Genomic DNA, 22,648 nt, shown 5'->3' on the forward strand with positions numbered 1-22,648 from the left:
CCCCCCCAAAATGTAGGTGTTTGTGGGACAGGCAGTCCTTCTCTACCAAAATGGTGCATTGTATCTTCCGGTTTGGCTCCGCTGTGTTAATGGCGGCGATTTCAGTCCGCCCGTTCTTTGTGATTCTGTGAGAGCTGTTTAGACAGTGCTAATCTTCTGTCAACAGCTCGTAAATCTCTGCCCTCGGGCAAAGAGGGGGAGATGAGCATTTGAACTGAAGTTTGAGCCCCCTCAGCCAGCTTTGAAGTCCACAAGTCTTAAAAGAGCCAAGTTTGCAGACCCCTGCTCTATAGAATTCAGCACAATGTGGAGCATCGGTGAAGTCCCTTCAGGGTTTGCGCCAAACAAATTCACCCAACATCCTGGCCGCCAAGAGAGTCATTTGTGGCTCGGTGGGTAGTGCAAACTGAACAGACAGGTAGTCCTCGACTTACAACCGTTTGTTTAGTGACGGCTCGGAGTTACAACGGCACTGAAAAAAAGTGACAGGACCGTTTTTCACCCTTACGACCATTGTGGCGGTGCCCCCCCCCGGTCACATGATCAAAATTCAGACCCTTGGCAACTGACTCATGCTTATGACGGGTGTAGTGTCTTGGAGGGGGTTGTCACGCGATTCTCTTTGGCGACCTTCTGATTGTGGGGATTCCAGATTCACTTAACAATCGTGTTACTAAGCTAACAACGGCAGGGGTTCATTTAAATGAGGGGTCTCCAACCTGGGCAACTTTATGTTCTGTCCCCCCTCGCCTCTGTCCAAGCGATGGCTTAATTAGCAGGCACTATCAGCTCTGGCAGCAAACTAGCGAGCGTCTGCCAAGTGTCTCTGTTATCTCCCTCGACGCCGATGAGTCACCCAGGAACAAACTTCAGCTCTTAGTTCAGCAGTTAATTTGTCTGCTACGAAGAGACACAGCAGCTCTGGCTGCGTTTATATCCTGTAGGGTGTGGCTCCATGGTTCAGCACTTCCTAGGCCTGCCCCACCCCTGCTTCTGTTGTTCCTGCCTCTCCTGCCTATGAAACCTAGGGTCCAGCCAGGCCTGATTGCTATCAGCTGGATCTGGAGGCGTGACCTGGGGGGGGAAAGAGTCAGGGGATGGAGGCCTCGTTATCTCCTCCACCTGGCCTACCTCTGGCTCCTGGAGCTGAGCCAGGGAAGCCGGTGCTCCAGAGGTAAGTCCTGACAGCCCTTCCCCCTCACTTTCCAAGTCACCTTCTGGCAGGGGGCCCGGCTCGGGGGGGAGGGGGGAGGTGCGTGCAGACACAACACTTTAAGACTTGTGGACTTTCCTGGCTGAGAAACTCTGGGAGTTCAAGTCCACAAGTCTTAAAGTTGACAAGGTTGGAGACCCCTGATTTAAATCGCAGGGAATCAGAGAAAGGTTGTATAAAATGGGTCAAGGCTCACTTAACAGCTGTCTCGCGTGGCAATGCAAAACTGGGGCTCGGTTGCGGTCGTAAGTCGAGGACCACCTGCACGGTGGCTAGCTGAATGCAGTTGTAGAAATCCAGCTGTTTTGGCAAGGCAGAGGCAACCAATGGACAGTCCTGAATCTCCTCCACTTTGGAATCTTCTTTTTTTGGGGGGTGGGGTGGGGGGGTTGTCATTGGTCCCCTTCTTTCTTCCTGTTTCTTCCAGCTTCCACACCCCAAGATTGTTTCGGTTTCCGAATCTTTCTTTTCAGTTTGCCTCACCTTGGGGTGCTCTTTCGCTCTCTCGGGGCCCCCTCTATCTGGACTTAGTCTCTCTTTCTGCTCCTTCCCCCCCCCCGTTTCCTCTCTTCCCCTCCTCGCCAGGCCACGGATGAGCCCGTCGCCCCGCCGGAGAGCGTGGATGCCATGCTGCGGCCCTTCAACCTGGTCATCCCCTTCGCCGTGCAGAAGGGAGAGATTACAGGTAGCGCCTCCGTCGGTCTGTCTCTCGGTCTGTCTGTGAGTTGGGGTGTAAGGGGAAGACCACGGCGTGGATGCACAGACTGGAGGTTTTTTGGGGGTGGGGGTGGGGGTTCGAGCCCGATCATCTTGGAATCACTTCTGAGTTTCTGCATCACAGGTAGTCCTTGAGTTACGACCGTTCGTTTAGTGACTCCTTTATTGTCACCTATTTTAGAATAGAATAGAATAGAATAGAATAGAATAGAATAGAATAGAATAGAGGATAGAATAGGATAGGATAGGATAGGATAGGATAGGATAGGATAGAATAGAATAGAGGAATAGGATTAGGATAGAATAGAATAGAATAGAATAGAATAGAATAGAGGAATAGGATTAGGATAGAATAGAATAGAATAGAATAGAATAGAATAGAATAGAATAGAATAGAATAGACAGGATGGGACAGGATGGATGGGATAGGACAGGACAGGACAGGATAGACAGGATGGGATAGGATGGATAGGATAGAATAGAATAGAATAGAATAGAATAGAATAGAATAGAATAGAGGATAGGATAGGATAGGATAGGATAGGATAGGATAGGATAGGATAGAATAGAATAGAATAGAATAGAATAGAATAGAATAGGAGAGGAGAGGATAGAATAGAACAGAATAGAAGATAGGATAGGATAGGATAGGATAGGATAGAAGATAGGATAGGATAGAGGAGAGGAGAGGAGAGGAGAGGAGAGGAGAGGAGATAGGATAGGATAGGATAGAATAGAATAGAATAGAATAGAATAGAATAGAATAGAATAGAATAGAATAGAATAGAATAGAATAGAATAGAATAGGAGAGGAGAGGATAGAATAGAACAGAATAGAAGATAGGACAGGATAGGATAGGATAGGATAGAAGATAGGATAGGATAGAGGAGAGGAGAGGAGAGGAGAGGAGAGGAGAGGAGATAGGATAGGATAGGATAGGATAGGATAGGATAGGATAGGATAGAATAGAATAGAATAGAATAGAATAGAATAGAATAGAATAGAGGATAGGATAGGATAGGATAGGATAGAATAGAATAGAATAGAATAGAATAGAATAGAATAGAACAGAGGAGAGGAGAGGAGAGGAGAGGATAGAATAGAACAGAATAGAAGATAGGACAGGATAGGATAGGATAGGATAGAAGATAGGATAGGATAGAGGAGAGGAGAGGAGAGGAGAGGAGAGGAGAGGAGAGAGGATAGGATAGGATAGGATGGGATGGGATGGGACAGGATAGAATAGAATAGAACAGAATAGAATAGAATAGAATAGAATGAGAACAGAACAGAATAGAATAGAACAGGAGAGGAGAGGATGAATAGAACAGAATAGAAGATGGACAGGATAGGATAGGATAGAATAGAGGATAGAATAGGAGAGAGAGGAGAGAGGAGGAGGAGAGGAGAGGAGGAGATGGGATGGATGGGATGGGACAGGATGGGACAGGATAGGATAGACAGGATAGGACAGAATAGAATAGAATAGAATAGAGATAGAACAGAATAGAATAGGATAGGACAGGATGGGACAGGATAGGATGGGATGAGATAGAATAGAATAGAATAGAATAGAATAGAATAGAATAGAACAGAACAGAATAGAATAGAATGAGAACAGAACAGAATAGAATAGAACAGAACAGAGGAGAGGATAGAACAGAATAGAAGATAGGACAGGATAGGATAGGATAGGATAGAAGATAGGATAGGATAGAGGAGAGGAGAGGAGAGGAGAGGAGAGGAGAGGAGAGAGGATAGGATAGGATAGGATAGAATAGAATAGAATAGAATAGAATAGAATAGAATAGAATAGAATAGAATAGGAGAGGAGAGGATAGAATAGAACAGAATAGAAGATAGGACAGGATAGGATAGGATAGGATAGAAGATAGGATAGGATAGAGGAGAGGAGAGGAGAGGAGAGGAGAGGAGAGGAGAGGAGATAGGATAGGATAGGATAGGATAGGATAGGATAGGATAGGATAGGATAGGATAGGATAGAATAGAATAGAATAGAATAGAATAGAATAGAATAGAATTCTTTATTGGCCAAGTGTCATTGGACACACAAGGAATTTGTCTTCGGTGCATAAGCTCTCAGTGTACCTAAAAGCTAAAAGTGATAAATCATGATCATCGTCATCATAAAAATACATTCATCGTGAATCATAGGATACAACACTTTAGTGATAGTCGTAGGGTACTTAGTAAGCAATCAAAATCATACTAGGAAACTAAATAAAACAATGTAAATCGTAAAGATACAAACAACGAGGGTTATAGTCGTAAGTAGAAAGGAGATAGGTAATAGGAAGGATGAGAAGAGTAATAATAATACAGCCTTAGTAAATATTTGGACAGTGTCGTGGGAATTAGTTGTTTAGCAGAGTGACGGCATGCAGGAAAAGACTTACTGAGGGCTGAGCAATCCTTCCCTTTGAAAGGGGAAAATTTTTGGTGCTTTGTCACTTCCTGCCAAGATTTCAATGGAACCAGGATGCCGTGGTTTTTAATTAACTGTAACATTGATTATTTAATTCCTCCTTGCCAGTCTAAATAAGTTTATATATACTGAACCTCCATAGACATTTATATATATACTGTTTTTACGGGTTTTCCTATTTTACTTGTACGCCGTACAAAGCCCTTCTGATGGGCTGTTTGAATCATTGGGTGGCTAGATGAAAATGAAATAAATGACTCAAGAAAATTCGGTTTAAGAGATTAAATCAATAATCCCGGGAGAAAAACGAGAGACGGGCTAGAGGAGAAACGGATCCGAGCTGGGTGAGCCAAAACGGGAGATGGAGAAAGAGAACAAGGAGACTGGAAGCCTCGAGATCCGTGGTTCTTTGCTAGGGTAGCTCAATAGAACCTCCACACCCAGAGGCAGTCTACCCTTGCCTTCTTGGGGGTGGAGTTGGTGGATTTCTCTCCCCCCCCCGGCTCCTCTCACAACCGCATTCTGGGACTTCACAATGTGCCATTGTTGAAAACCTGCATTCCGCTATTCCATTCTTTCCCATGATGCATTTGGAATAGAGCATGTCAAGAATTTTTTTTTAAAAAAAAAAATATATATCTGGGAAATACAGGCCTAGGGCTGGGCTGGGGGGCAAGCTTGTGTCAGCAGGGTCTTTCTGAGCTGACTCCTTTTGGGGGGGCGCCTTGGAGGGGGAGAAAATGTGGGACAGCCAGAAGCAGACAGCAAGGTAAATCTTGCCAGCCCCACCCACCTCTAGCCCCGCCCAGATTTAGCTCCTCCCCCCAACCTGCAGCTCCCAATTGCTGTACATCAGCTCGGCTTCGACTCTAGATAGGTTGGAGTCAGCCAAGAAGTGGGCAATGTTACTGAACTACAACTCCCAGGATCCTTCACTGTTGTCCAGACTGGGATGCTGGGAGTTGTAGTTTGGGGAGGTTTCCCCACAACCTGGCTAGTCCCATTCTCAGTCCAGAAGTGGGAAATGTTACTGAACTATAACTCCCAGCATCCCTCACTTTGGCCAAGCTAGGCTGCTGGGAATTGTAGTCCGGGGGGGGGTGTCTCCCATTCCTGGCTAGTCCTATTCTCAGCTCAGAAGTGGGAAGTTTTATGGAACTACAACTCCCAGGATCCCTCACTGTTGGCCAGACTAGGCTGCTGGGAATTGTAGTCTGGGGAGGTCTCCCATTCCTGGCTAGTCCTATTCTCAGCTCAAGTGGGAAATGTTATAGAACTACAACTCCCAGGATCCCTCACTGTTGGCCAGACTAGGCTGCTGGGAATTGTAGTCTGGGGGGGGGGTCTCCCATTCCTGGCTAGTCCTATTCTCAGCTCAGAAGTGGGAAGTTTTATGGAACTACAACTCCCAGGATCCCTCACTGTTGGCCAGACTAGGCTGCTGGGAATTGTAGTCTGGGGAGGTCTCCCATTCCTGGCTAGTCCTATTCTCAGCTCAAGTGGGAAATGTTATAGAACTACAACTCCCAGGATCCCTCACTGTTGGCCAGACTAGGCTGCTGGGAATTGTAGTCTGGGGGGGGGGTCTCCCATTCCTGGCTAGTCCTATTCTCAGCTCAGAAGTGGGAAGTTTTATGGAACTACAACTCCCAGGATCCCTCACTGTTGGCCAGACTAGGCTGCTGGGAATTGTAGTCTGGGGAGGTCTCCCATTCCTGGCTAGTCCTATTCTCAGCTCAAGTGGGAAATGTTATAGAACTACAACTCCCAGGATCCCTCACTGTTGGCCAGACTAGGCTGCTGGGAATTGTAGTCGGGGGGGGGTGTCTCCCATTCCTGGCTAGTCCTATTCTCAGCTCAGAAGTGGGAAGTTTTATGGAACTACAACTCCCAGGATCCCTCACTGTTGGCCAGACTAGGCTGCTGGGAATTGTAGTCTGGGGAGGTCTCCCATTCCTGGCTAGTCCTATTCTCAGCTCAAGTGGAAATGTTATAGAACCACAACTCCCAGGATCCTCACTGTTGGCCAGACTAGGCTGCTGGGAATTGTAGTCTGGGGGTCTCCATTCCTGGCTAGTCCTATTCTCAGCTCAGAAGTGGGAAGTTTTATGGAACTACAACTCCCAGGATCCCTCACTGTTGGCCAGACTAGGCTGCTGGGAATTGTAGTCTGGGGAGGTCTCCCATTCCTGGCTAGTCCTATTCTCAGCTCAAGTGGGAAATGTTATAGAACTACAACTCCCAGGATCCCTCACTGTTGGCCAGACTAGGCTGCTGGGAATTGTAGTCTGGGGGGGGGGTCTCCCATTCCTGGCTAGTCCTATTCTCAGCTCAGAAGTGGGAAGTTTTATGGAACTACAACTCCCAGGATCCCTCACTGTTGGCCAGACTAGGCTGCTGGGAATTGTAGTCTGGGGAGGTCTCCCATTCCTGGCTAGTCCTATTCTCAGCTCAAGTGGGAAATGTTATAGAACTACAACTCCCAGGATCCCTCACTGTTGGCCAGACTAGGCTGCTGGGAATTGTAGTCTGGGGAGGTCTCCCATTCCTGGCTAGTCCTATTCTCAGCTCAAGTGGGAAATGTTATAGGACTACAACTCCCAGGACCCCTCACTGTTGGCCAACCTGGGCTGCTGGGAGTTGTAGTTTGGTGAGGTTTCCCACGCCTGGCTAGTCCCATTCTTAGGGGTGTCTTGGGGGGGTCTCATCAGCCTGTTTTCTTCCTGCTCTGCAGGGGAGGTCAGGATGCCTTCAGGCAAGACGGCGCGTCCACACATCATGGACAATAAGGATGGGACGGTGACCGTGAAATATGCCCCCACAGAGAAGGGGCTGCACGAGATGGACATCAAATACGACGGCAACCACATTCCAGGTGAGAAAGAGAGAGCAAACGGGGTCAGCTTGATTCCTGGGGAGAGTAAACGGCTGGCTGAGGAATTCTGGGAGTTGAAGTCCATCCATCTTAAAGTGACCAACATCAAGAAACACCAGCCAGGAGAATGAAAACAGACTACACCTGGGTGCATAGGTTGTGCTAAACCCGCTTTATTAAACTATAGTTTGTTAAACAAAATAGACCTCGCTGGAACCAGATCCTCTTTAAGTGGAAATGTGGATGGCCATCTGCCAGAGTTGCCCCACCAGATCCTATCCTGATCAGGGGGCTAGACAAAATGACCTCTAAGCTCCCTTCTAACTTCAGGACTTTCAGAAAGATGAGCTTTCCCAGAGTTCCTCCTTGCTCCCTGTCTGAAGACGGCAGGCTGCCCAGGATTATGGGATGTGCCCCTGAGTCCGTTGCTTTTTCCCCCCACAAACCAGGGAGCCCCCTCCAATTTTATGTGGACGCCATCAACGCCCGCCATGTTAGCGCCTACGGACCTGGGTTGAGCCACGGCATGGTCAACAAACCCGCGACCTTCACCATCGTCACCAAGGACGCCGGCGAAGGTGAGTCCCCTGTACCACGGGTGGAAAACGTGGTCAGAGAGCCATGACGTGTGCCGAAGAGTGGAGCCTGAAGCCTTTCGCTCCAAGAAAAGGCAATTCATCTTTAATTTGAAAGATGCCACAGAGTCAGGACATAATCCACGGGTTCAAAATCACAGCAGCGTCAGGCGCGAAAGAGCAGACCCAGAGATGTAGAATTTAGTGACTGTTAGAAGTTGGCACGGAAAAAAAGGGACCGTCTTTCACACTTTATGACCATTGCAGCATCGAGGTCATCACGTGAGCAAAACTCAGATTCTTGGCAGCTGTTTCATATTTATGACGGTCGCAGTGTCCCGGGGGGGCAGGGAGGGGGGCACGGGATCGCCTCTTGCGAGCTTCTGACCAGCAAAGTCAGTGGGGAAGCCGGGTTCGCTTTAAAACCGTCTTGCTAACTGAACAACTGCCGTGGTTTACTTCACAACAGGCGCAAGAAAGATCAAAACCCACTTAATAACTGTCTCGCTCGGCAACAGAAATTTTCGGTTCAGCTGTGGTCATAAGGACTTCCTGTACTTGTTTGTTTTCTGCCTATAGTACAGAAATCTTCCTAGAGTGGCAGATTTCCCCTGGGAAAGACCAGATCAGGCTCAAAGGCATTCCGTAGAATCGAATCTTGCTCTCTTGTGTGCATGCAGTGATTCCAGACTAATTCCCCATTTGACCCCTCCTCCCGCCTGTGATGGTTGCTCTCCAACGCCAAGAAAGCTGACAAGGAGGAAGGTTGGTCTCACCCCGAGACTAATCTTCCCTCCCGAAGCTCACCAGCCTCTCCTCCTCCTCCTACAGGAGGCCTGTCCCTGGCCGTGGAGGGCCCGTCCAAGGCCGAAATCACCTGTAAAGACAATAAAGATGGTACCTGTACAGTTTCCTACCTGCCCACGGCTCCCGGCGACTACAACATCATCGTCCGTTTTGATGACAAGCACATTCCGGGCAGCCCCTTCACTGCAAAGATCACAGGTAGCCCTTCTGTTCTCCCTCCGCCGACCTCAACTGCTTTCATTTTTACGTTTTAATTTAATTTCAAATACGATGTGCATTTTATCCTTTCGTTTTTCCTTTGTTCTAATTATTTTCTTTTACCTTATTTTATTGTATTTGGCTAGTCTAGAGAAAAGAAGGACTGGGGGGGGGGACATGATAGCTGGTGTTCTAGTATTTGAGGGGCTGCCCCAAAGAAGAAGGAGTCGAGGTATTCTCCAAAGCAGGGGTCTCCAACCTTGGCAACTTTAAGCCTGGAAGACTTCAACTCCCAGAATTCCCCAGCCAGCAAAGCTGGCTGGGTAATTCTGGGAGTTGAAGTCCTCCAGGCTTAAAGTTGCCAAGGTTGGAGACCCCTGCTCGAAAGCAACGGAAAGCAGGACAGGAAGCAACGAATGGGAGCTTAACAAGGAGAGAAGCAACCTAGAACTAAGGAGAAATTTCTCAACAAAACCATCAGTCACTGGAACGGCTTGCCTAAATTCAGACGTCGTAAGTGCTCCAACAGTGGAGATGTTAAAGAAGAGTTTGGACAACCATTTGTCTGGAATGATGTGTAGGGTTTCCTGCCTGAGCAGGGGGTTGGACTAGAAGACCTCTCAGGTCCCTTCCAATTCTGTCATTCTGACTGGGAAAAGGCAGTCGTGCGAGTACTTGTCTTCAGTCTTGAACCCTAACCCTGACGGCTTCTCTCCCGTCGTTCTTCTGGCCCAGGGGACGATTCCATGCGCACCTCCCAGCTGAACGTGGGCACTTCCACCGACGTGTCACTGAAGATCACGGAGAGCGATCTGAGCCTCTTGACCGCCAGCATCCGGGCCCCATCTGGGAACGAAGAGCCCTGTTTGCTCAAGCGCCTGCCCAACCGCCATATCGGTGAGCCCTCTTTTGCCGCTCCCTCTTAGCCTCGTTCGGAACGGACACGCGGCCGTGCAGCGAGGAATAGCCGCTGAAGTTGTAGACGGCGGAGGGCTTACGAGCTGCGAAAGCCAGAGGAGCAGCGGAGAGGCAGAAAAGGAAACAACCGCTGGCTCTCTGCTGCTCCTAGTGGATATTTGGAGTTCTGCAGTTCAGATCCGGTGTACCTAAAAAGAGAGAAAATAATAGAGGAGAATAATCGTAGATTAAAATGTTGGGGGTCCTTGGTACTTTCTGAACTTGGTAACTTTCTGGCAGGTGTTTCATTACCACACTAGGGAACGTCATCAATGCTAGAGGGAGTAGAGTTTGCGGAGTAGAAGAGAAGGAGAAAGAGAAGGAAAAGGAGAGGAAAGAGGGGAGGAGAAGGAGGACTGTGGTGCTCCCTGAGTGGTTTTCTTGCGGACGTTTCATGACCCAGCTAGGTAACATCATCAGTGCTGGGATGGAGGAGGAGGAGGATGAGTACTTCTTCTTTGAGCTCCTTGGTGCTCTCTGAGCTCGGTTGTTTTCTCGCGGACATTTCATGACCCAACTAGGTAACATCATCAATGCTAGAAGGAAGTGGGGTTTGTGGAGAGGGGGAGGAGGATCAAGAGGAGGAGGAGGAGGAAGAGATGGAGGAGGAGATGGAGGAGAAGGAGGAGAAGGAGTGTGGGGTTCTCTGAGCTTGGTTGTTTTCTTGTGGACGTTTCATGACCCAACTAGGTAACATCATCAATGCTAGAAGGAAGTGGGGTTTGTGGAGAGGGGGAGGAGGATGAGGTGGTCTTGATAGTTCTTTGATTAGGCTGTTGTTTACCTTTGGATTGTTTGTCTGACTTGGCAGTTCCTTGATTGGGGGTATTGCTGACTGCTTGATGGTTGGTCTAGTGGGGTTAACCTCTGCTCACCTGGGCCTTGATTGCTGGTATTTTTTTTGTTCCCTTTTTAGCTGTTAGATCGTCTTTTGGGAGTGGTAGGTAGATGTTCTAGAACAGGGGTCTCCAACCTTGGCAACTTTAAGCCTGGCGGACTTCAACTCCCAGAATACCCCCAGCCTGCTGGCTGGGGGTATTCTGGGAGTTGAAGTCCGCCAGGCTTAAAGTTGCCAAGGTTGGAGACCCCTGTTCTAGATGTTCCATTCCATTCCAAAATGAGATAAAGTCTCCTCTTTACTTAGGGCAATTATTTTTTGCCTCTTCTCCCTCCATCACTTTCTTCCCTCCGTTCTTCCATCGTGGGAATTTGTGTGTCTTATTTCCCAGAATTCTCTGGGCGTCCCCTTCCCTTCCTCCCTGGCAGTCGGTCCGTGCGGTTTGAGGAAAGAGCTCCTGGCTTTGGTGAAACCTTGGGGCCGCCAGCTGCCCCGCAGACCCCCGTTCACCCTTCTCCTGCCCCCCCAAACTTCATTTCCCCCTCTGCCTCTCCCCAGGGATCTCCTTCACCCCCAAGGAGGTTGGGGAGCACGTGGTGAGCGTCAAGAAAAGCGGCAAACACGTCACCAACAGCCCCTTTAAGATCATGGTGGGACAGTCGGAAATTGGCGATGCCAGCAAGGTTAAAGTCTCCGGTAAAGGGCTGGTGGAAGGACGCACCTTCGAGATGTCCGAATTCATCGTAGACACCCGGACCGCAGGTGAGGAAAAGGAGGTGGTGATAAATATTGTGAGGCTGCAAAACACCTTTCATCAACTACACAACTTTGGTGGCAACAACGGGGCCTTCAGGGCTGGGAAAAATGGAGCTAATAACAGGGAGTCCTCGACTTACGACCACCGTGGATCATTTCGGTCGCTAAGCAGGACAGTTGCGAACTGAATTTTGCCCCCAGCTTGCGACCTTTCTTGCCACGGGTGTTAAGCGAATCACTGCCGTTGCTGAGTTAGTAAGACGGTTGTTAAGCGAGTCTCGCTTGTCAGAAGGTCGCAAAAGGGGATCACGTGACACCCCTTCCCCCGGGGACACGGCAACCGTCATAAAGATGAATCAGTTGCCAAGCGTCTCCAATCTGGATTGTGTGACCAACGGTTGTAAGTGTGGAAAACCGTCGTGTCTCCTTTTTTTCAGCGCCGTCGTAACTTTGAACGGTCACTAAGTGAACTGTTGTAAGTCGAGGACAATCCGTATTCTGTTATTCTCAGCCAATAATCGGCACCCGCTAGGAGTTAATATGAGGCTCCCTGGAATTCAAAAGAGGTGGCCCTTAATTCGCCTGTGGCTACTTAGGGATGCTAGGCGGATTCCCCTTTTCACCCCCCCCCCAAATTCAACCGCTCCTTCTCAACAAGCTGATATTGAAAGCTTGACGGGAGAATAAGCTGGTTTATCGGTTCCAGGCTACGGGGGTCTCGGCCTCTCCATCGAAGGTCCCAGCAAAGTGGACATCAATTGCGAAGACATGGAAGATGGTACCTGTAAAGTCACCTACTCGCCTACCGAGCCCGGAAATTACATCATCAATATTAAGTTTGCCGATAAACACGTGCCAGGTATGTCTGTCTGTCCCTAGCTTCCTCGTCCAAACTGGGGGCGAATTTCAAGTTTCTAGCTCTCAAGTTGAAAATTAGGGGCGGGGGGGGGGGCTGGGGAATTAAGTCAGTGTTTCTCAACCTGGGTAAGTTTCAAGAGGTGTGGACTTCAACTCCCAGAGTTCCCCAGGCTTCAGCAACCCTGGGCCCTTCAAGTGCCAGCTAGAATGAACGTTCCAGGCTGTTGAGATAACCACTAGCCTCGCTGACCCTTTCAGGAAGCCCCTTCACTGTGAAAGTGACCGGAGAAGGACGGATGAAGGAGAGCATTACTCGCCGGCGGCAGGCGCCCTCCATCGCTACCGTGGGCAGCACCTGTGACCTGAACCTCAAGATCCCAGGTAAAGGTGCTCCAGAGGCTGGCATTAAGTCAGGAGGGTCTGGCTGCGTTTGGGGGTTCCCCACCCTGGAGGGGATCCTTTAAAGGCTGCCGGGCGGTCCAAGGTTGCCCACTCCAAAGCTATGTGCAGCCCCCACCTCTTTGTCCCACTTTCTAACTGGCTTCCTCCTCCTCCTCCTCCTCCTTCTTCTTCCTCCTCTTCCTTTCTCCTTCCTTCTTTCTCCTTTCTCCTCCACTTCCTCCACCTCCTTCTTTTTCCTCCTTCTTCCTCCTCCCCTTCCTCCTTCCTCCTTCCTCCTTCCTCCTTCTCCTCTTCCTCCTCCTCCTTCCTCCCCCTCTTCCTCCTTCCTGCTCCACTTCCTCCTTCCTGCTCCACTTCCTCCTCCTTCCTCCTCCCCCTTCCTCCTCCTCCTTTCTCCTTCTCCTCTTTCTTTTCCTTCTCCTTCCTCCTTCCTCTCCTCCTCCTCTTCTCTTTCTCCTTCCTCTTCCTCCTTCCTCTTCCTCCTCCTTCCTCCCTTCTCCTCTTCCTCTCCCTTCTCCTCCTTCTTGTTATCCTCCCCCTGCTCCTCCTCTTTTCTTCCTTCCTCCTCCTTTCTTCTTCCTTCTCTTCCTCTTTCTCCTCCTCTTCCTCTTCTTCCTCCTCCCTCCCCCTCCCCCTCCTCCTCCTGTCTCCCTATCCTCCTCCTTCCTCCCCTCCTCTTTCCTCCCTCTTCCTTCTCTTTCCTTCCTTCCTCCTTCTTCCCCCTCATGGCTGCTGGCGCAGGGAATTGGTTCCAGATGGTCTCGGCCCAGGAGCGTCTGACTCGCACTTTCACGCGCAGCAGCCACACTTACACGCGCACCGAGCGGACGGAGATCAGCAAGACGCGCGGCGGGGAGACCAAGCGCGAGGTGCGGGTGGAAGAGTCCACGCAAGTGGGCGGGGACCCCTTCCACAACGTCTTCGGCGAGTTCCTCGGCCGCGAGAGCCTCGGCTCCTTTGGCAGCATCGCCCGGACCCAGGAGGGTGCGTGGGCCTTGCCGGTGTGCCGTGCGCTCACTTGCTTGCGCCCGTGTGTCTCGCACCCACAGGGAGCACGGGGGGTGGGGGGGAGGGGGACACAGCGGTGTGTGAATTGCATGCCAGCCTCACTTGGGCAGGAAGAGAAGGTGAATTGGCACGGGGGCTTTTCCACTGGAGGTTAATTTGAGGGGTGGGTCACAGACACACAGGAAGAATCCCCTCACTTTGTCTCCTTGGTAGAATTTTATCTGTCCATTCTGAGCAATGTTACCTTGGCAAGTTTAAGTGGGGTGGACTTCAATTCCCAGAATTCCAGACTTCAGTTCCCAGAATTCCTGAGTTCAACTCCCAGAATTCTCAAGTTCAGTTCCCCAAATTCCTGACTTCAGTTCCCCGAATTCCCGACTTCAGTTCTCAGAATTCCCGACTTCAACTCCCAGATTTCCTGACTTCAGTTCCCAGAATCCCCGACTTCAGTTCCCAGAATTCCTGAGCTCAACTCCCAGAATTCCCAACTTCAGTTCCCCAAATTCCCGACTTCAGTTCCCAGAATTCCAGACTTCAACTCCCAGAATTTCCGACTTCAACTTCCAGAATTCCCAACCTCAACTCCCAGATTTCCCGACTTCAGTTCCCAGAATCCCCAACTTCAGTTCCCAGAATTCCTGAGTTCAACTCCCCGAATTCCTGACTTCAGTTCCCCAAATTCCTGACTTCAGTTCCCCGAATTCCAGACTTCAGTTCCCCGAATTCCAGACTTCAACACCCAGAATTCCCGACTTCAACTCCCAGATTTCCCGACTTCAGTTCCCAGAATCCCCGACTTCAGTTTCCAAAATTCTAGATTTCAACTCCCATAATTCCCGACTTCAATTCCCATAATTCTCGACGTCAACTCCCATAATTCCATAGCCAGCAAGCTTTAGAATTCTGGGAGTTGAAGTCCACACTGGTTAAAAATTGCCAAGATCGAGAACGACCAATTTGGAGCTTGAAAATGGTTTCCAATTCTACCTGATCCAATGGTTAAGCTGAAATATCAGAAGCGCTTAAAAAAAAAACCCCAGATTGTTTGCTATTTAAATACAGTTAGTCCTTGAGATATTTATTTTATTTTTATTTTATTTATTTTTTTATTTGCCTTTATATCCCGCCCTTCTCCGAAGACTCAGGGCGGCTTACACTATGTTAAGCAATAGTCTTCATCCATTTGTATATTATATACAAAGTCAACTTATTGCCCCTTATGTACAGTCAACTTATGACCGTACCTGAGCCTGGCGAGTGCAGTTCTAAGCTGTGACAGTTGTAAAACGTGTCCCCGGACCTGATTGGATGACTTTTTTCATGACGGTCGTTAAACGAGTGAAGCAGGTGTGCAGTGAGCACCACTGGGATTAAGGAAATCTTCTCTGTGGTGTAGTTTTCGCCAGAAATTGGAAGCAAAATGCTGCTTTACAGCAAAACCGTCACAAACTGTAGTCATGTCACCCTAGCAGTGGGGATAATTAACCAGTGGAACGGCTTGCCACCAGAGGATGTAGGTGCTCCTCCGTCACTGGAGGGTCTTAAGAAGAGACTGGACAGCCATTAGTCTGGGATGGTATAGGGTTTCCTGCCTGAGCAGGGGGGGTTGGGCTAGATGACCTCTGAGGTCCCTTCCAACTCTGCTATTTTGCCTTCTGTATCTTCTATGCATGCTGCTTTTTGGAGTGCTGTGTTTTTGCCCTCGGTCCAACGGTGTCACTTTTACTAAATAAACGTTGGCTAAAAAACCCCAAAACAAATCAGGAAAAAAAAAAATCGCCTCTTGTTTGTGAGTGGATTCTACTAATGTTTGTATGCCTTTAATTTATGCTCCTGTGTGTTTTTGGTACTTGCGGGAAATTATTTGACGTTTTATTTCAACACGGAATTAAGGACAGGCGTGGCAAAACTTGGAGATCCAAGAACTGAGAAAAAAAATCTGTCTCCCCCCACCCATGTTGAAAAAAACAACGAAGCCCTGACATCTCGGCCTTCTTGAGGACTAGAAGCATGATTTCTTACTTTGTTCGAAAGGGACTGCATGGCCACTTTCCCGAAACCCCTGGATTGGGGAGGAAGGGAAGGGTGGGGTGGGGGGCTTTTGAGATGGGCCAGATTGCCAGGCCGGCTTCACCGTCTGACCGCTCTTTTCTGTCCCTTGCAGGCGAGGGCGGCATCCAAGCCATGACCGCTCAAGTCACTAGTCCCTCGGGAAAGATGGCCGAAGCGGAAATCATCGAGGGAGATGACAGCGCCTACTCGGTGCGCTTCGTGCCCCACGAGATGGGCCCCCACACCGTGAACGTCAAATATCGGGGGCAGCACGTGCCCGGCAGCCCCTTCCAGTTCACCGTGGGGCCGTTGGGCGAAGGGGGCTCCCACAAAGTCCGAGCAGGAGGGCCTGGCCTGGAGAGGGGCGTGGCCAGCGTGCCAGGTAAGGGTGGCGCCATCCTGCCTGCCCCGGCACGGCCGGCTGTGGCTTTGAACCCCTTTCTTTTCCTCCAACTGAACTGAATTGAAAAACCCGCCTGGCTCTGAAGAGGCCGAGAAGCCAGTCTTGGCATCCTTGAGGACTAGCAACATGTTTGGTTGGCTTGAACTGAGCAGCATGATTCAGGATGCTGGATCTGTGATCCTGGATCTCTGAACGCTTGGAAGCTCCTGGCCAACCCGGTCGGTCTCTGTTCGGGGAGGCCCACCACACACGGCTCCGCAGGGCGTTGAAAATGGAGGCCTCCTTTTAGCACCTGTTGCAGGTTAAAAAAAAAAAAGAGAGAGAGAGGCCGGCTTGTACTGCGCAGCTGCATCCGCCATTGTGACTTTTCTGACCCTCCGTGGGTCACCACTGACACGCCTTCACAGGCCCCAGTGGCAGGAAGGGAGATGCCACGACTGAACTGGGAGAGTTGATTCCCCCGGTTTCTTCTGCCCTCAAATGGGCCGGCAGGCTGGCAGATTAAAAAAGTTCATTATTAGAATTAATTAACAGCCTTCTTTTCTGGTTGAGGAATTGTCACCCAGCAATCCTCCTTCCTTCCTTCCTTCCTTCCTTCCTTCCCAATCACTTTCCTCTCTCTCTCCCTCTTTGTCTCCTTCCTTCCTTCCTCCCTTTTTCCTCCTTCCTTCTTTCTCCATCCTCCCTCTTTCTCCTTCCTTCCTTCCCAATTACTTTTCTCTCTCTCTCCCTCTTTGTCTGCTTCCTTCCTTCCTCCCTCTTTTTTCCTCCTTCTCTCTTTCTCCCTCCCTCCTCCTTTCTCCTCCTTCCCTTTCTCCTCCCTCCCTCCCTCCCTCCCTTCCTTCCCATCACTTTCCTCTCTCCCTCTCCCTCTTTGTCTCCTACCTTCCTTCCTCTCCTTTTTTCCTCCTTCCTTCTTTCTCCTCTTCCCTCTTTCTCCTTCCTTCCTTCCCAATCACTTTCCTCTCTCTCTCTCCCCCTCCGTCTGCTTCCTCCCTCCATCCCTCCCTCCCTTTTTCCTCCTTCCAGCTTTCCCCTCCCTCCCTCCTCCTTTCTCCTCCTTCCCTCTTCCTTCCTTCTTCCCTGACTGTCTGCTGACTTCCTGCTCTCTTCCCAGCTGAATTCAGCATTTGGACCCGGGAGGCCGGGGCCGGGGGTCTCTCCATTGCGGTGGAGGGGCCCAGCAAGGCCGAGATTGCCTTTGAGGACCGGAAAGACGGTTCCTGCGGAGTCTCGTACGTGGTCCAAGAACCAGGTAGGTATTCGGCTGCATCAGGGTCAAGCCAGGGCCAAAATCATTAAAAATAATGTCCAAGTCAGGCTGTCCAGAAAGCTCAGCAGCTCCTTCCTTCCTTCCTTCCTTCCTTCCCCTCTCTTCTCCTCCGCCAGGCGACTACGAGGTCTCCATCAAATTCAACGATGAACACATCCCAGACAGTCCGTTTGTGGTCCCCGTGGCCTCGCTCTCGGACGATGCCCGACGCCTGACTGTCACCAGCCTCCAGGTATTCGATATAAGAGAACATTTGCAGCTCGGGGTTAAACTCGGAGCTCCTTGGTGTTCTTTGAGCTGGGTGGTTTTCTTGCAGACGTTTCATGACCCAGCTAGGTAACATCATCAGTGCTAAGAAAGCATGGGAGTTGTGGAGAGGAGGAAGAAGAAGGGAAGGAGAAGCAGAAAGGCTGGAAGAGAAGGAGGGGAGGAACGAGAGGGGAAGGGGAAGGAGAAGTAGAGGAAGGAGGAGGAGCGATGGAGGAGAAAGAAAAAGAGAGAGGGAGAGGGAGGTGGAGATGGAGAGAAAGGTCATATAATGGGGCAGATTCACTTCACAAAAGCCTCGCTTTGCGACAGAAACAATATGGTCGTATGTCGAGGACTAGCTGTAACTTGGCAGGAAGCTGGGGACGGTTGGGGCCTGGTACATTGTGTGAATCTCACTCGGTGCTGGGTTCGGGGTTTCTGCAGGAAACGGGTCTGAAGGTGAACCAGCCGGCTTCGTTCGCGGTGCAGCTTAACGGGGCCCGGGGCGTGATCGATGCCAAGGTCCACACGCCCTCCGGCCTGGTGGAAGAATGTTACGTGTCCGAGCTGGACAGCGGTGAGTGTCCACGTAGGTTGGTGGCCCCAGGTTGCTCTGCTGGCTGGGGAATTCTGGGAGTTGAAGTCCGCCAGGCTTAAAGTTGCCGAGGTTGGAGACCTCCCTGGTCTACACAATAGTGTAAATTAGCCATTTCTAGAACAAGAAACCCATCTAATCGGTAAAACCCCAAATCAAAGCTTCTTTCCCCCCCCCACCACCTCCAACACAAAGTCCAGAAGTGGTTTCCCATAGAAATAAAATTGTGGGTTTTGTTTTTTTTAATCAAAGCAATCGATTTAGCCATTTCTCCTAACTTCTCCTAACTTTGGCAACCGTTCGTCCATTGTGGGAATTAAAACGTCCTTCCATTTTGGTGCGTAAAGTAATCTTGCTGCCCTCAACACATGTGACACATAATTTTGAACATTTTGGGGACTGCTTTGCGCCACATTTAATTTTTACACCCACCCTGCAAGGTAGGCCAGACGCCAGAGGAAAACTTGCCTAAGGAAACCATGTGGCAGATGCGAGATTTGAACCGGAGGCTCCTGAAAGTGCCCAAATGTCCCTTCCCAGCCCCTGGGCGATGCCAGGTGCCCACCCTCAAATTGGGGAGGGGGTCTTTAAAAAGAGCTCAGAGTGATGATTTGGGGAGGCCAGACTGAAAGGTATAGGGAGGTTTCAGGCTGAGGGGCTTCCTTCCGGAGACCTCGCGGTCGACTTGCGTTGCTGAGCTTGGCCTGTTGGATTTCTCCCCCAGACAAATACGCCATTCGCTTCATCCCCCACGAGAACGGGGTCCACTCCATCGACGTCCGGTTCAACGGACGGCATGTCCCGGGCAGCCCCTTCAACATCCGCGTGGGGGAGCAGAGCCAAGCGGGAGACCCCGGGCTCGTCACGGCCTACGGACCAGGTCTGGAGGGAGGAACCACAGGTAAGGTGGGGAGACAGGCAGGGCTTCAGGGGGGCTCTGGAACTGGGTCAGCGGGCAGGTGGGCAATACCAGGACCTCCCCAAGTTCTCTTCCCTTCCCCTCCTTCTCCCTTCCTCCTTCCCTCTTCTCTCTTCCTTCCTCCCTCCCTTCCCTCCGCCTCTTTTTCTTTTTGTTCCTTCCTTCCTTCCTTCCTCTATTCTTTCGTTCCTTCCTTCCTCCCTCCTTCCTTCTTCTCTTTTCTTTCCTCCTTTCCCTTCCCTTCCCTTCCTTCCCTTCCCTTCCCTTCCCTTCCTTCTCTTTTCTCTTCCTTCCTTCCTCCTTCCCTCTTCTCTCTTTTCCCTCCCTCCTTCGACCCCTTCTTTTTCTCTTCCTTCTTCCCTCCCCTCCCTTCTTTCTTTTCCTTCCTATTCTTTCCTTCCTTCCTCCATTCTCTTCTTCCTTCCTTCCTCCTTCCCTTCTCTCTTTCCTCCTCCCTCCCTCCCCTCTTCTTCCTTCTCTTTTTCTTCCTCCCTCCCTCTATTCTCTCCTTCCTTCCTTCCTTCCTCCCTCCTTCCCTCTTCTCTTTTTTCCTTCCTCTATTCTTTCCTTCCTTCCTTCCCTTCCTCCTCCTCCTCCCTCCCCTCTTCTTCCTTCTCTTTTTTCTTCCTTCTTTCCTCCCTCTATTCTTTCCTTCCTTCCTTCCTCCCTCCTTCCCTCTTCTCTTTTCTTTCCTCCCTTCCCTTCCCTCCCCTTCCTTCTCTTTTCTCTTCCTTCCTCCCTCCCCTTCCCACTTCTGTCTTTTCTTTTCTTTTCTCTTCCTTCCTATTTTCTCCTTCCTTCCTTCCTTCTTCCTTCCTTCCTTCCTTCCTTCCTCCATTCTCTCCTTCCTTCCTTCCCTCTTCTCTTTTCCCTTCTCCCCCCTCCCCCCCCCTTTCTTCTATTCTCTGCTTCTTTCCTTCCTTCTCTCCTCCCTCCCTTCCTGCCTTCTTCTCTCATCTCTCCTCCCTCCTCATTGCTGCCACCGTTGTAAAACACCAGCCAGTTGCCCGAACTTTTGATCAGGCTGTCAGAGTTGTAAGTCAGTGGTCCTAAGTCTTTTTTTTCTGTGTTTTTTGTAACTTCGAGCAGTCGCTCAATGAATAGTCATAAGTGGAAGACTACCTGCCTTGTTGGCATCTTTGGTATAATTCTGCCCTGCCTCCCAAGGGGTTTGCTTGCTTTCAGTGAGCAGGGCTTGGCACCAACACCCCGAAATCTCCCCTAAAAATCCTTTGTGTGTCTCCAGAGCCCCCAGGTCTTTTCGTGGCCTGTAAATGTTAATAAAGAGGAAAATAACACCAGGGGTTTTTCTGCGAGAGAGACGGGCATTGTGCCAATCCCAGGACCAACAGAGGCAGCCCTGGCTAATTGCAGACCTTATTTTCTTGGCAGGGGTCTCCTCTGAGTTCGTTGTGAAGACCCGAAACGCCGGCTCTGGGGCCCTTTCGGTCACCATCGACGGGCCCTCCAAGGTGCAGATGGACTGCCAGGAGTGCCCCGAGGGCCACAAGGTCACCTATATGCCCATGGCGCCTGGAAGCTACCTCATTTCCATCAAGTACGGGGGTCCCCAGCACATCGTCGGCAGCCCCTTCAAAGCCAAGGTCACAGGTGAGTGACGTCTCGCGGGTGGCGCTTCAGGGCCGTAGGGGGGAGAACACTGACCCCTCTCAGCCCGCATTCCCACCACCCCAGTCTCGGTTTGGGGTGGGGGTAGGTATTCTGTCCATGCCCAGAGGAACATTGTTTTGCATCTCTGGTCTTGGACATGGCCAGGGCGAGTCCCCAATAAATTACTTGAACATGTTTGACAGCCATTTTGGTCTAGTTGTTGGGGCGCTAGGCTAGAAACCTGGAGAATGTGAGTTCTAGTTCCACCTTAGGCATGAAAGCCAGCTGAGTGACTTTGGGCCAATCAGTAGGAGACAGTGAATTCTAGTTCTGCCTTAGGCATGAAAGCCAGCTGGGTGCCTTTGGATCAATCACTAGGAGATAGTGAGTTCTAGTTCCACCTTAGGCATGAAAGCCAGCTGAGTGACTTTGGGCCAATCACTAGGAGACAGTGAATTCTAATTCTGCCTTAGGCATGAAAGCCAGCTGAGTGACTTTGGATCAATCACTAGGAGACAGTGAATTCTAGTTCTGCCTTAGGCATGAAAGCCAGCTGGGCGATTTTTGGTCAATCACTAAGGGATAGTGAGTTCTAGTCTCACCTTAGCCATGAAAGCCAACTAGATGACTTTGGTTCAGTCGCCAGGAGAGTTCCAGTTCTACCTTAGGCACAAAAGCCACTGGGTGACTTCGAGCCAGTCCCTACCTGCCTCACAGGGTTGCTGTTTGCTGATGATCTGGTTACATTCCTGCAAGGCCCCCACCCCCTCCAAAAAAACCGCTATATTAAAAAAAAACTATATTAGAATATTTGATGAGAAAATTAAATGAGTTTGGGAGCTTTAGCGGTTTTTCAAATAAACAAACAGAAAAGAACAGTGTTGATTAAGAACCTGTCCTGTCAGGATTGTGATGTATTGACTAAAACAGGGGTCTCCAACCTTGGTCCCTTTAAGACTCGTGGACTTCAACTCCCAGAGTCCCTCAGCCAGCAAAGCTGGAGTTGAAGTCTGGGAGTTGAAGTCCACAAGTCTTAAAGGGACCGAGGTTGGAGACCCCTGGACTAAAAAGTCTGGTTTTTAGGGTCAAGAAAAAGGTGAAATATTTGTGGGTTAAGTCGACAAACACAAAATTGTGTTCGGAAACAATTATGTGCCTCTTTCTGAAGGATATTAAAAAGATCCCCTTGATTCTTAAATCTAAATCTGGTTTTTAGGGTTGAGAAAAAGGTGAAATATTTGTGGGTTAAGGTGACAAACACAAAATCGTTTCGGAAATAATTATGCACCTCTTCCGGAAGGATGTAAAAAAACAACAGCCCTTGATTCCTAATCTAAGACTTGAGCTGCCATCCAAGGGTGGGTGCATGACTTACCTGGGGTCTCCACCTGTGAAGACGGCCCTGGGTGATGGTTCCCCCCCCCGTTCTCTCTGCCCCACCAGGTCCCCGCCTGTCCGGTGGGCACAGCCTCCACGAGACGTCCACGGTTCTGGTGGAGACGGTCACCAAAGCCACCTCCACGGTGGGTGGCAGCTACAGCGCCCTACCCAAGTTCTCCTCGGATGCCAGCAAGGTGGTTGCCCGGGGCCCTGGCTTAACCAAGGCTTTCGTGGGCCAGAAGAACACCTTCACCGTGGACTGCAGCAAGGCAGGTGGGTATCCTGGTGCCAGTGGGGCTGAGAGGGTCGAGGGGCTGGCACGGAGGAGGATGGGGGACCTCGGTGTTTTCGGAACTTCAGATCTGGGTCACAGGACCTCTTTTTTTCAAGTAGTTTTCTATAATGCCATCGATTCCGGGGAGCATATTTGGTGCCGCCGTCATTAGCGCAGGTCGTCCTCGACTTACGACCACAATCGAACTTCGATATTTGTGTTGCTAAGTGAGACCTTGGCT

General features: G+C 50.2%; 1 protein-coding gene across 8 annotated transcripts in view; it reads left to right on the forward strand.

Annotated features, from left to right (window-relative positions):
- FLNC (filamin C) overlaps nt 1–22,648 on the forward strand; it is a 94,328-nt gene that overhangs the window by 69,898 nt on the left and 1,782 nt on the right. For 4 of the 8 annotated variants that reach the window (XM_058189845.1, XM_058189846.1, XM_058189847.1 and 1 more), the window contains 16 exons: nt 1,799–1,898; nt 7,112–7,252; nt 7,702–7,830; nt 8,659–8,832; nt 9,568–9,729; nt 11,186–11,389; nt 12,090–12,242; nt 12,500–12,622; nt 13,385–13,627; nt 15,816–16,085; nt 17,224–17,361; nt 17,496–17,611; nt 18,073–18,205; nt 18,948–19,124; nt 20,535–20,753; nt 22,197–22,406. In XM_058189845.1, coding sequence (XP_058045828.1) covers nt 1,799–1,898; nt 7,112–7,252; nt 7,702–7,830; nt 8,659–8,832; nt 9,568–9,729; nt 11,186–11,389; nt 12,090–12,242; nt 12,500–12,622; nt 13,385–13,627; nt 15,816–16,085; nt 17,224–17,361; nt 17,496–17,611; nt 18,073–18,205; nt 18,948–19,124; nt 20,535–20,753; nt 22,197–22,406 — 2,692 coding nt within the window. The remainder of the gene's footprint in view (nt 1–1,798; nt 1,899–7,111; nt 7,253–7,701; nt 7,831–8,658; nt 8,833–9,567; nt 9,730–11,185; nt 11,390–12,089; nt 12,243–12,499; nt 12,623–13,384; nt 13,628–15,815; nt 16,086–17,223; nt 17,362–17,495; nt 17,612–18,072; nt 18,206–18,947; nt 19,125–20,534; nt 20,754–22,196; nt 22,407–22,648) is intronic. The other 4 variants (XM_058189849.1, XM_058189850.1, XM_058189851.1 and 1 more) reach the window with 1 other exon arrangement.

Source organism: Ahaetulla prasina, chromosome 7 (genome assembly GCF_028640845.1).
Source record: "Ahaetulla prasina isolate Xishuangbanna chromosome 7, ASM2864084v1, whole genome shotgun sequence".
NCBI lineage: Eukaryota > Metazoa > Chordata > Lepidosauria > Squamata > Colubridae > Ahaetulla > Ahaetulla prasina.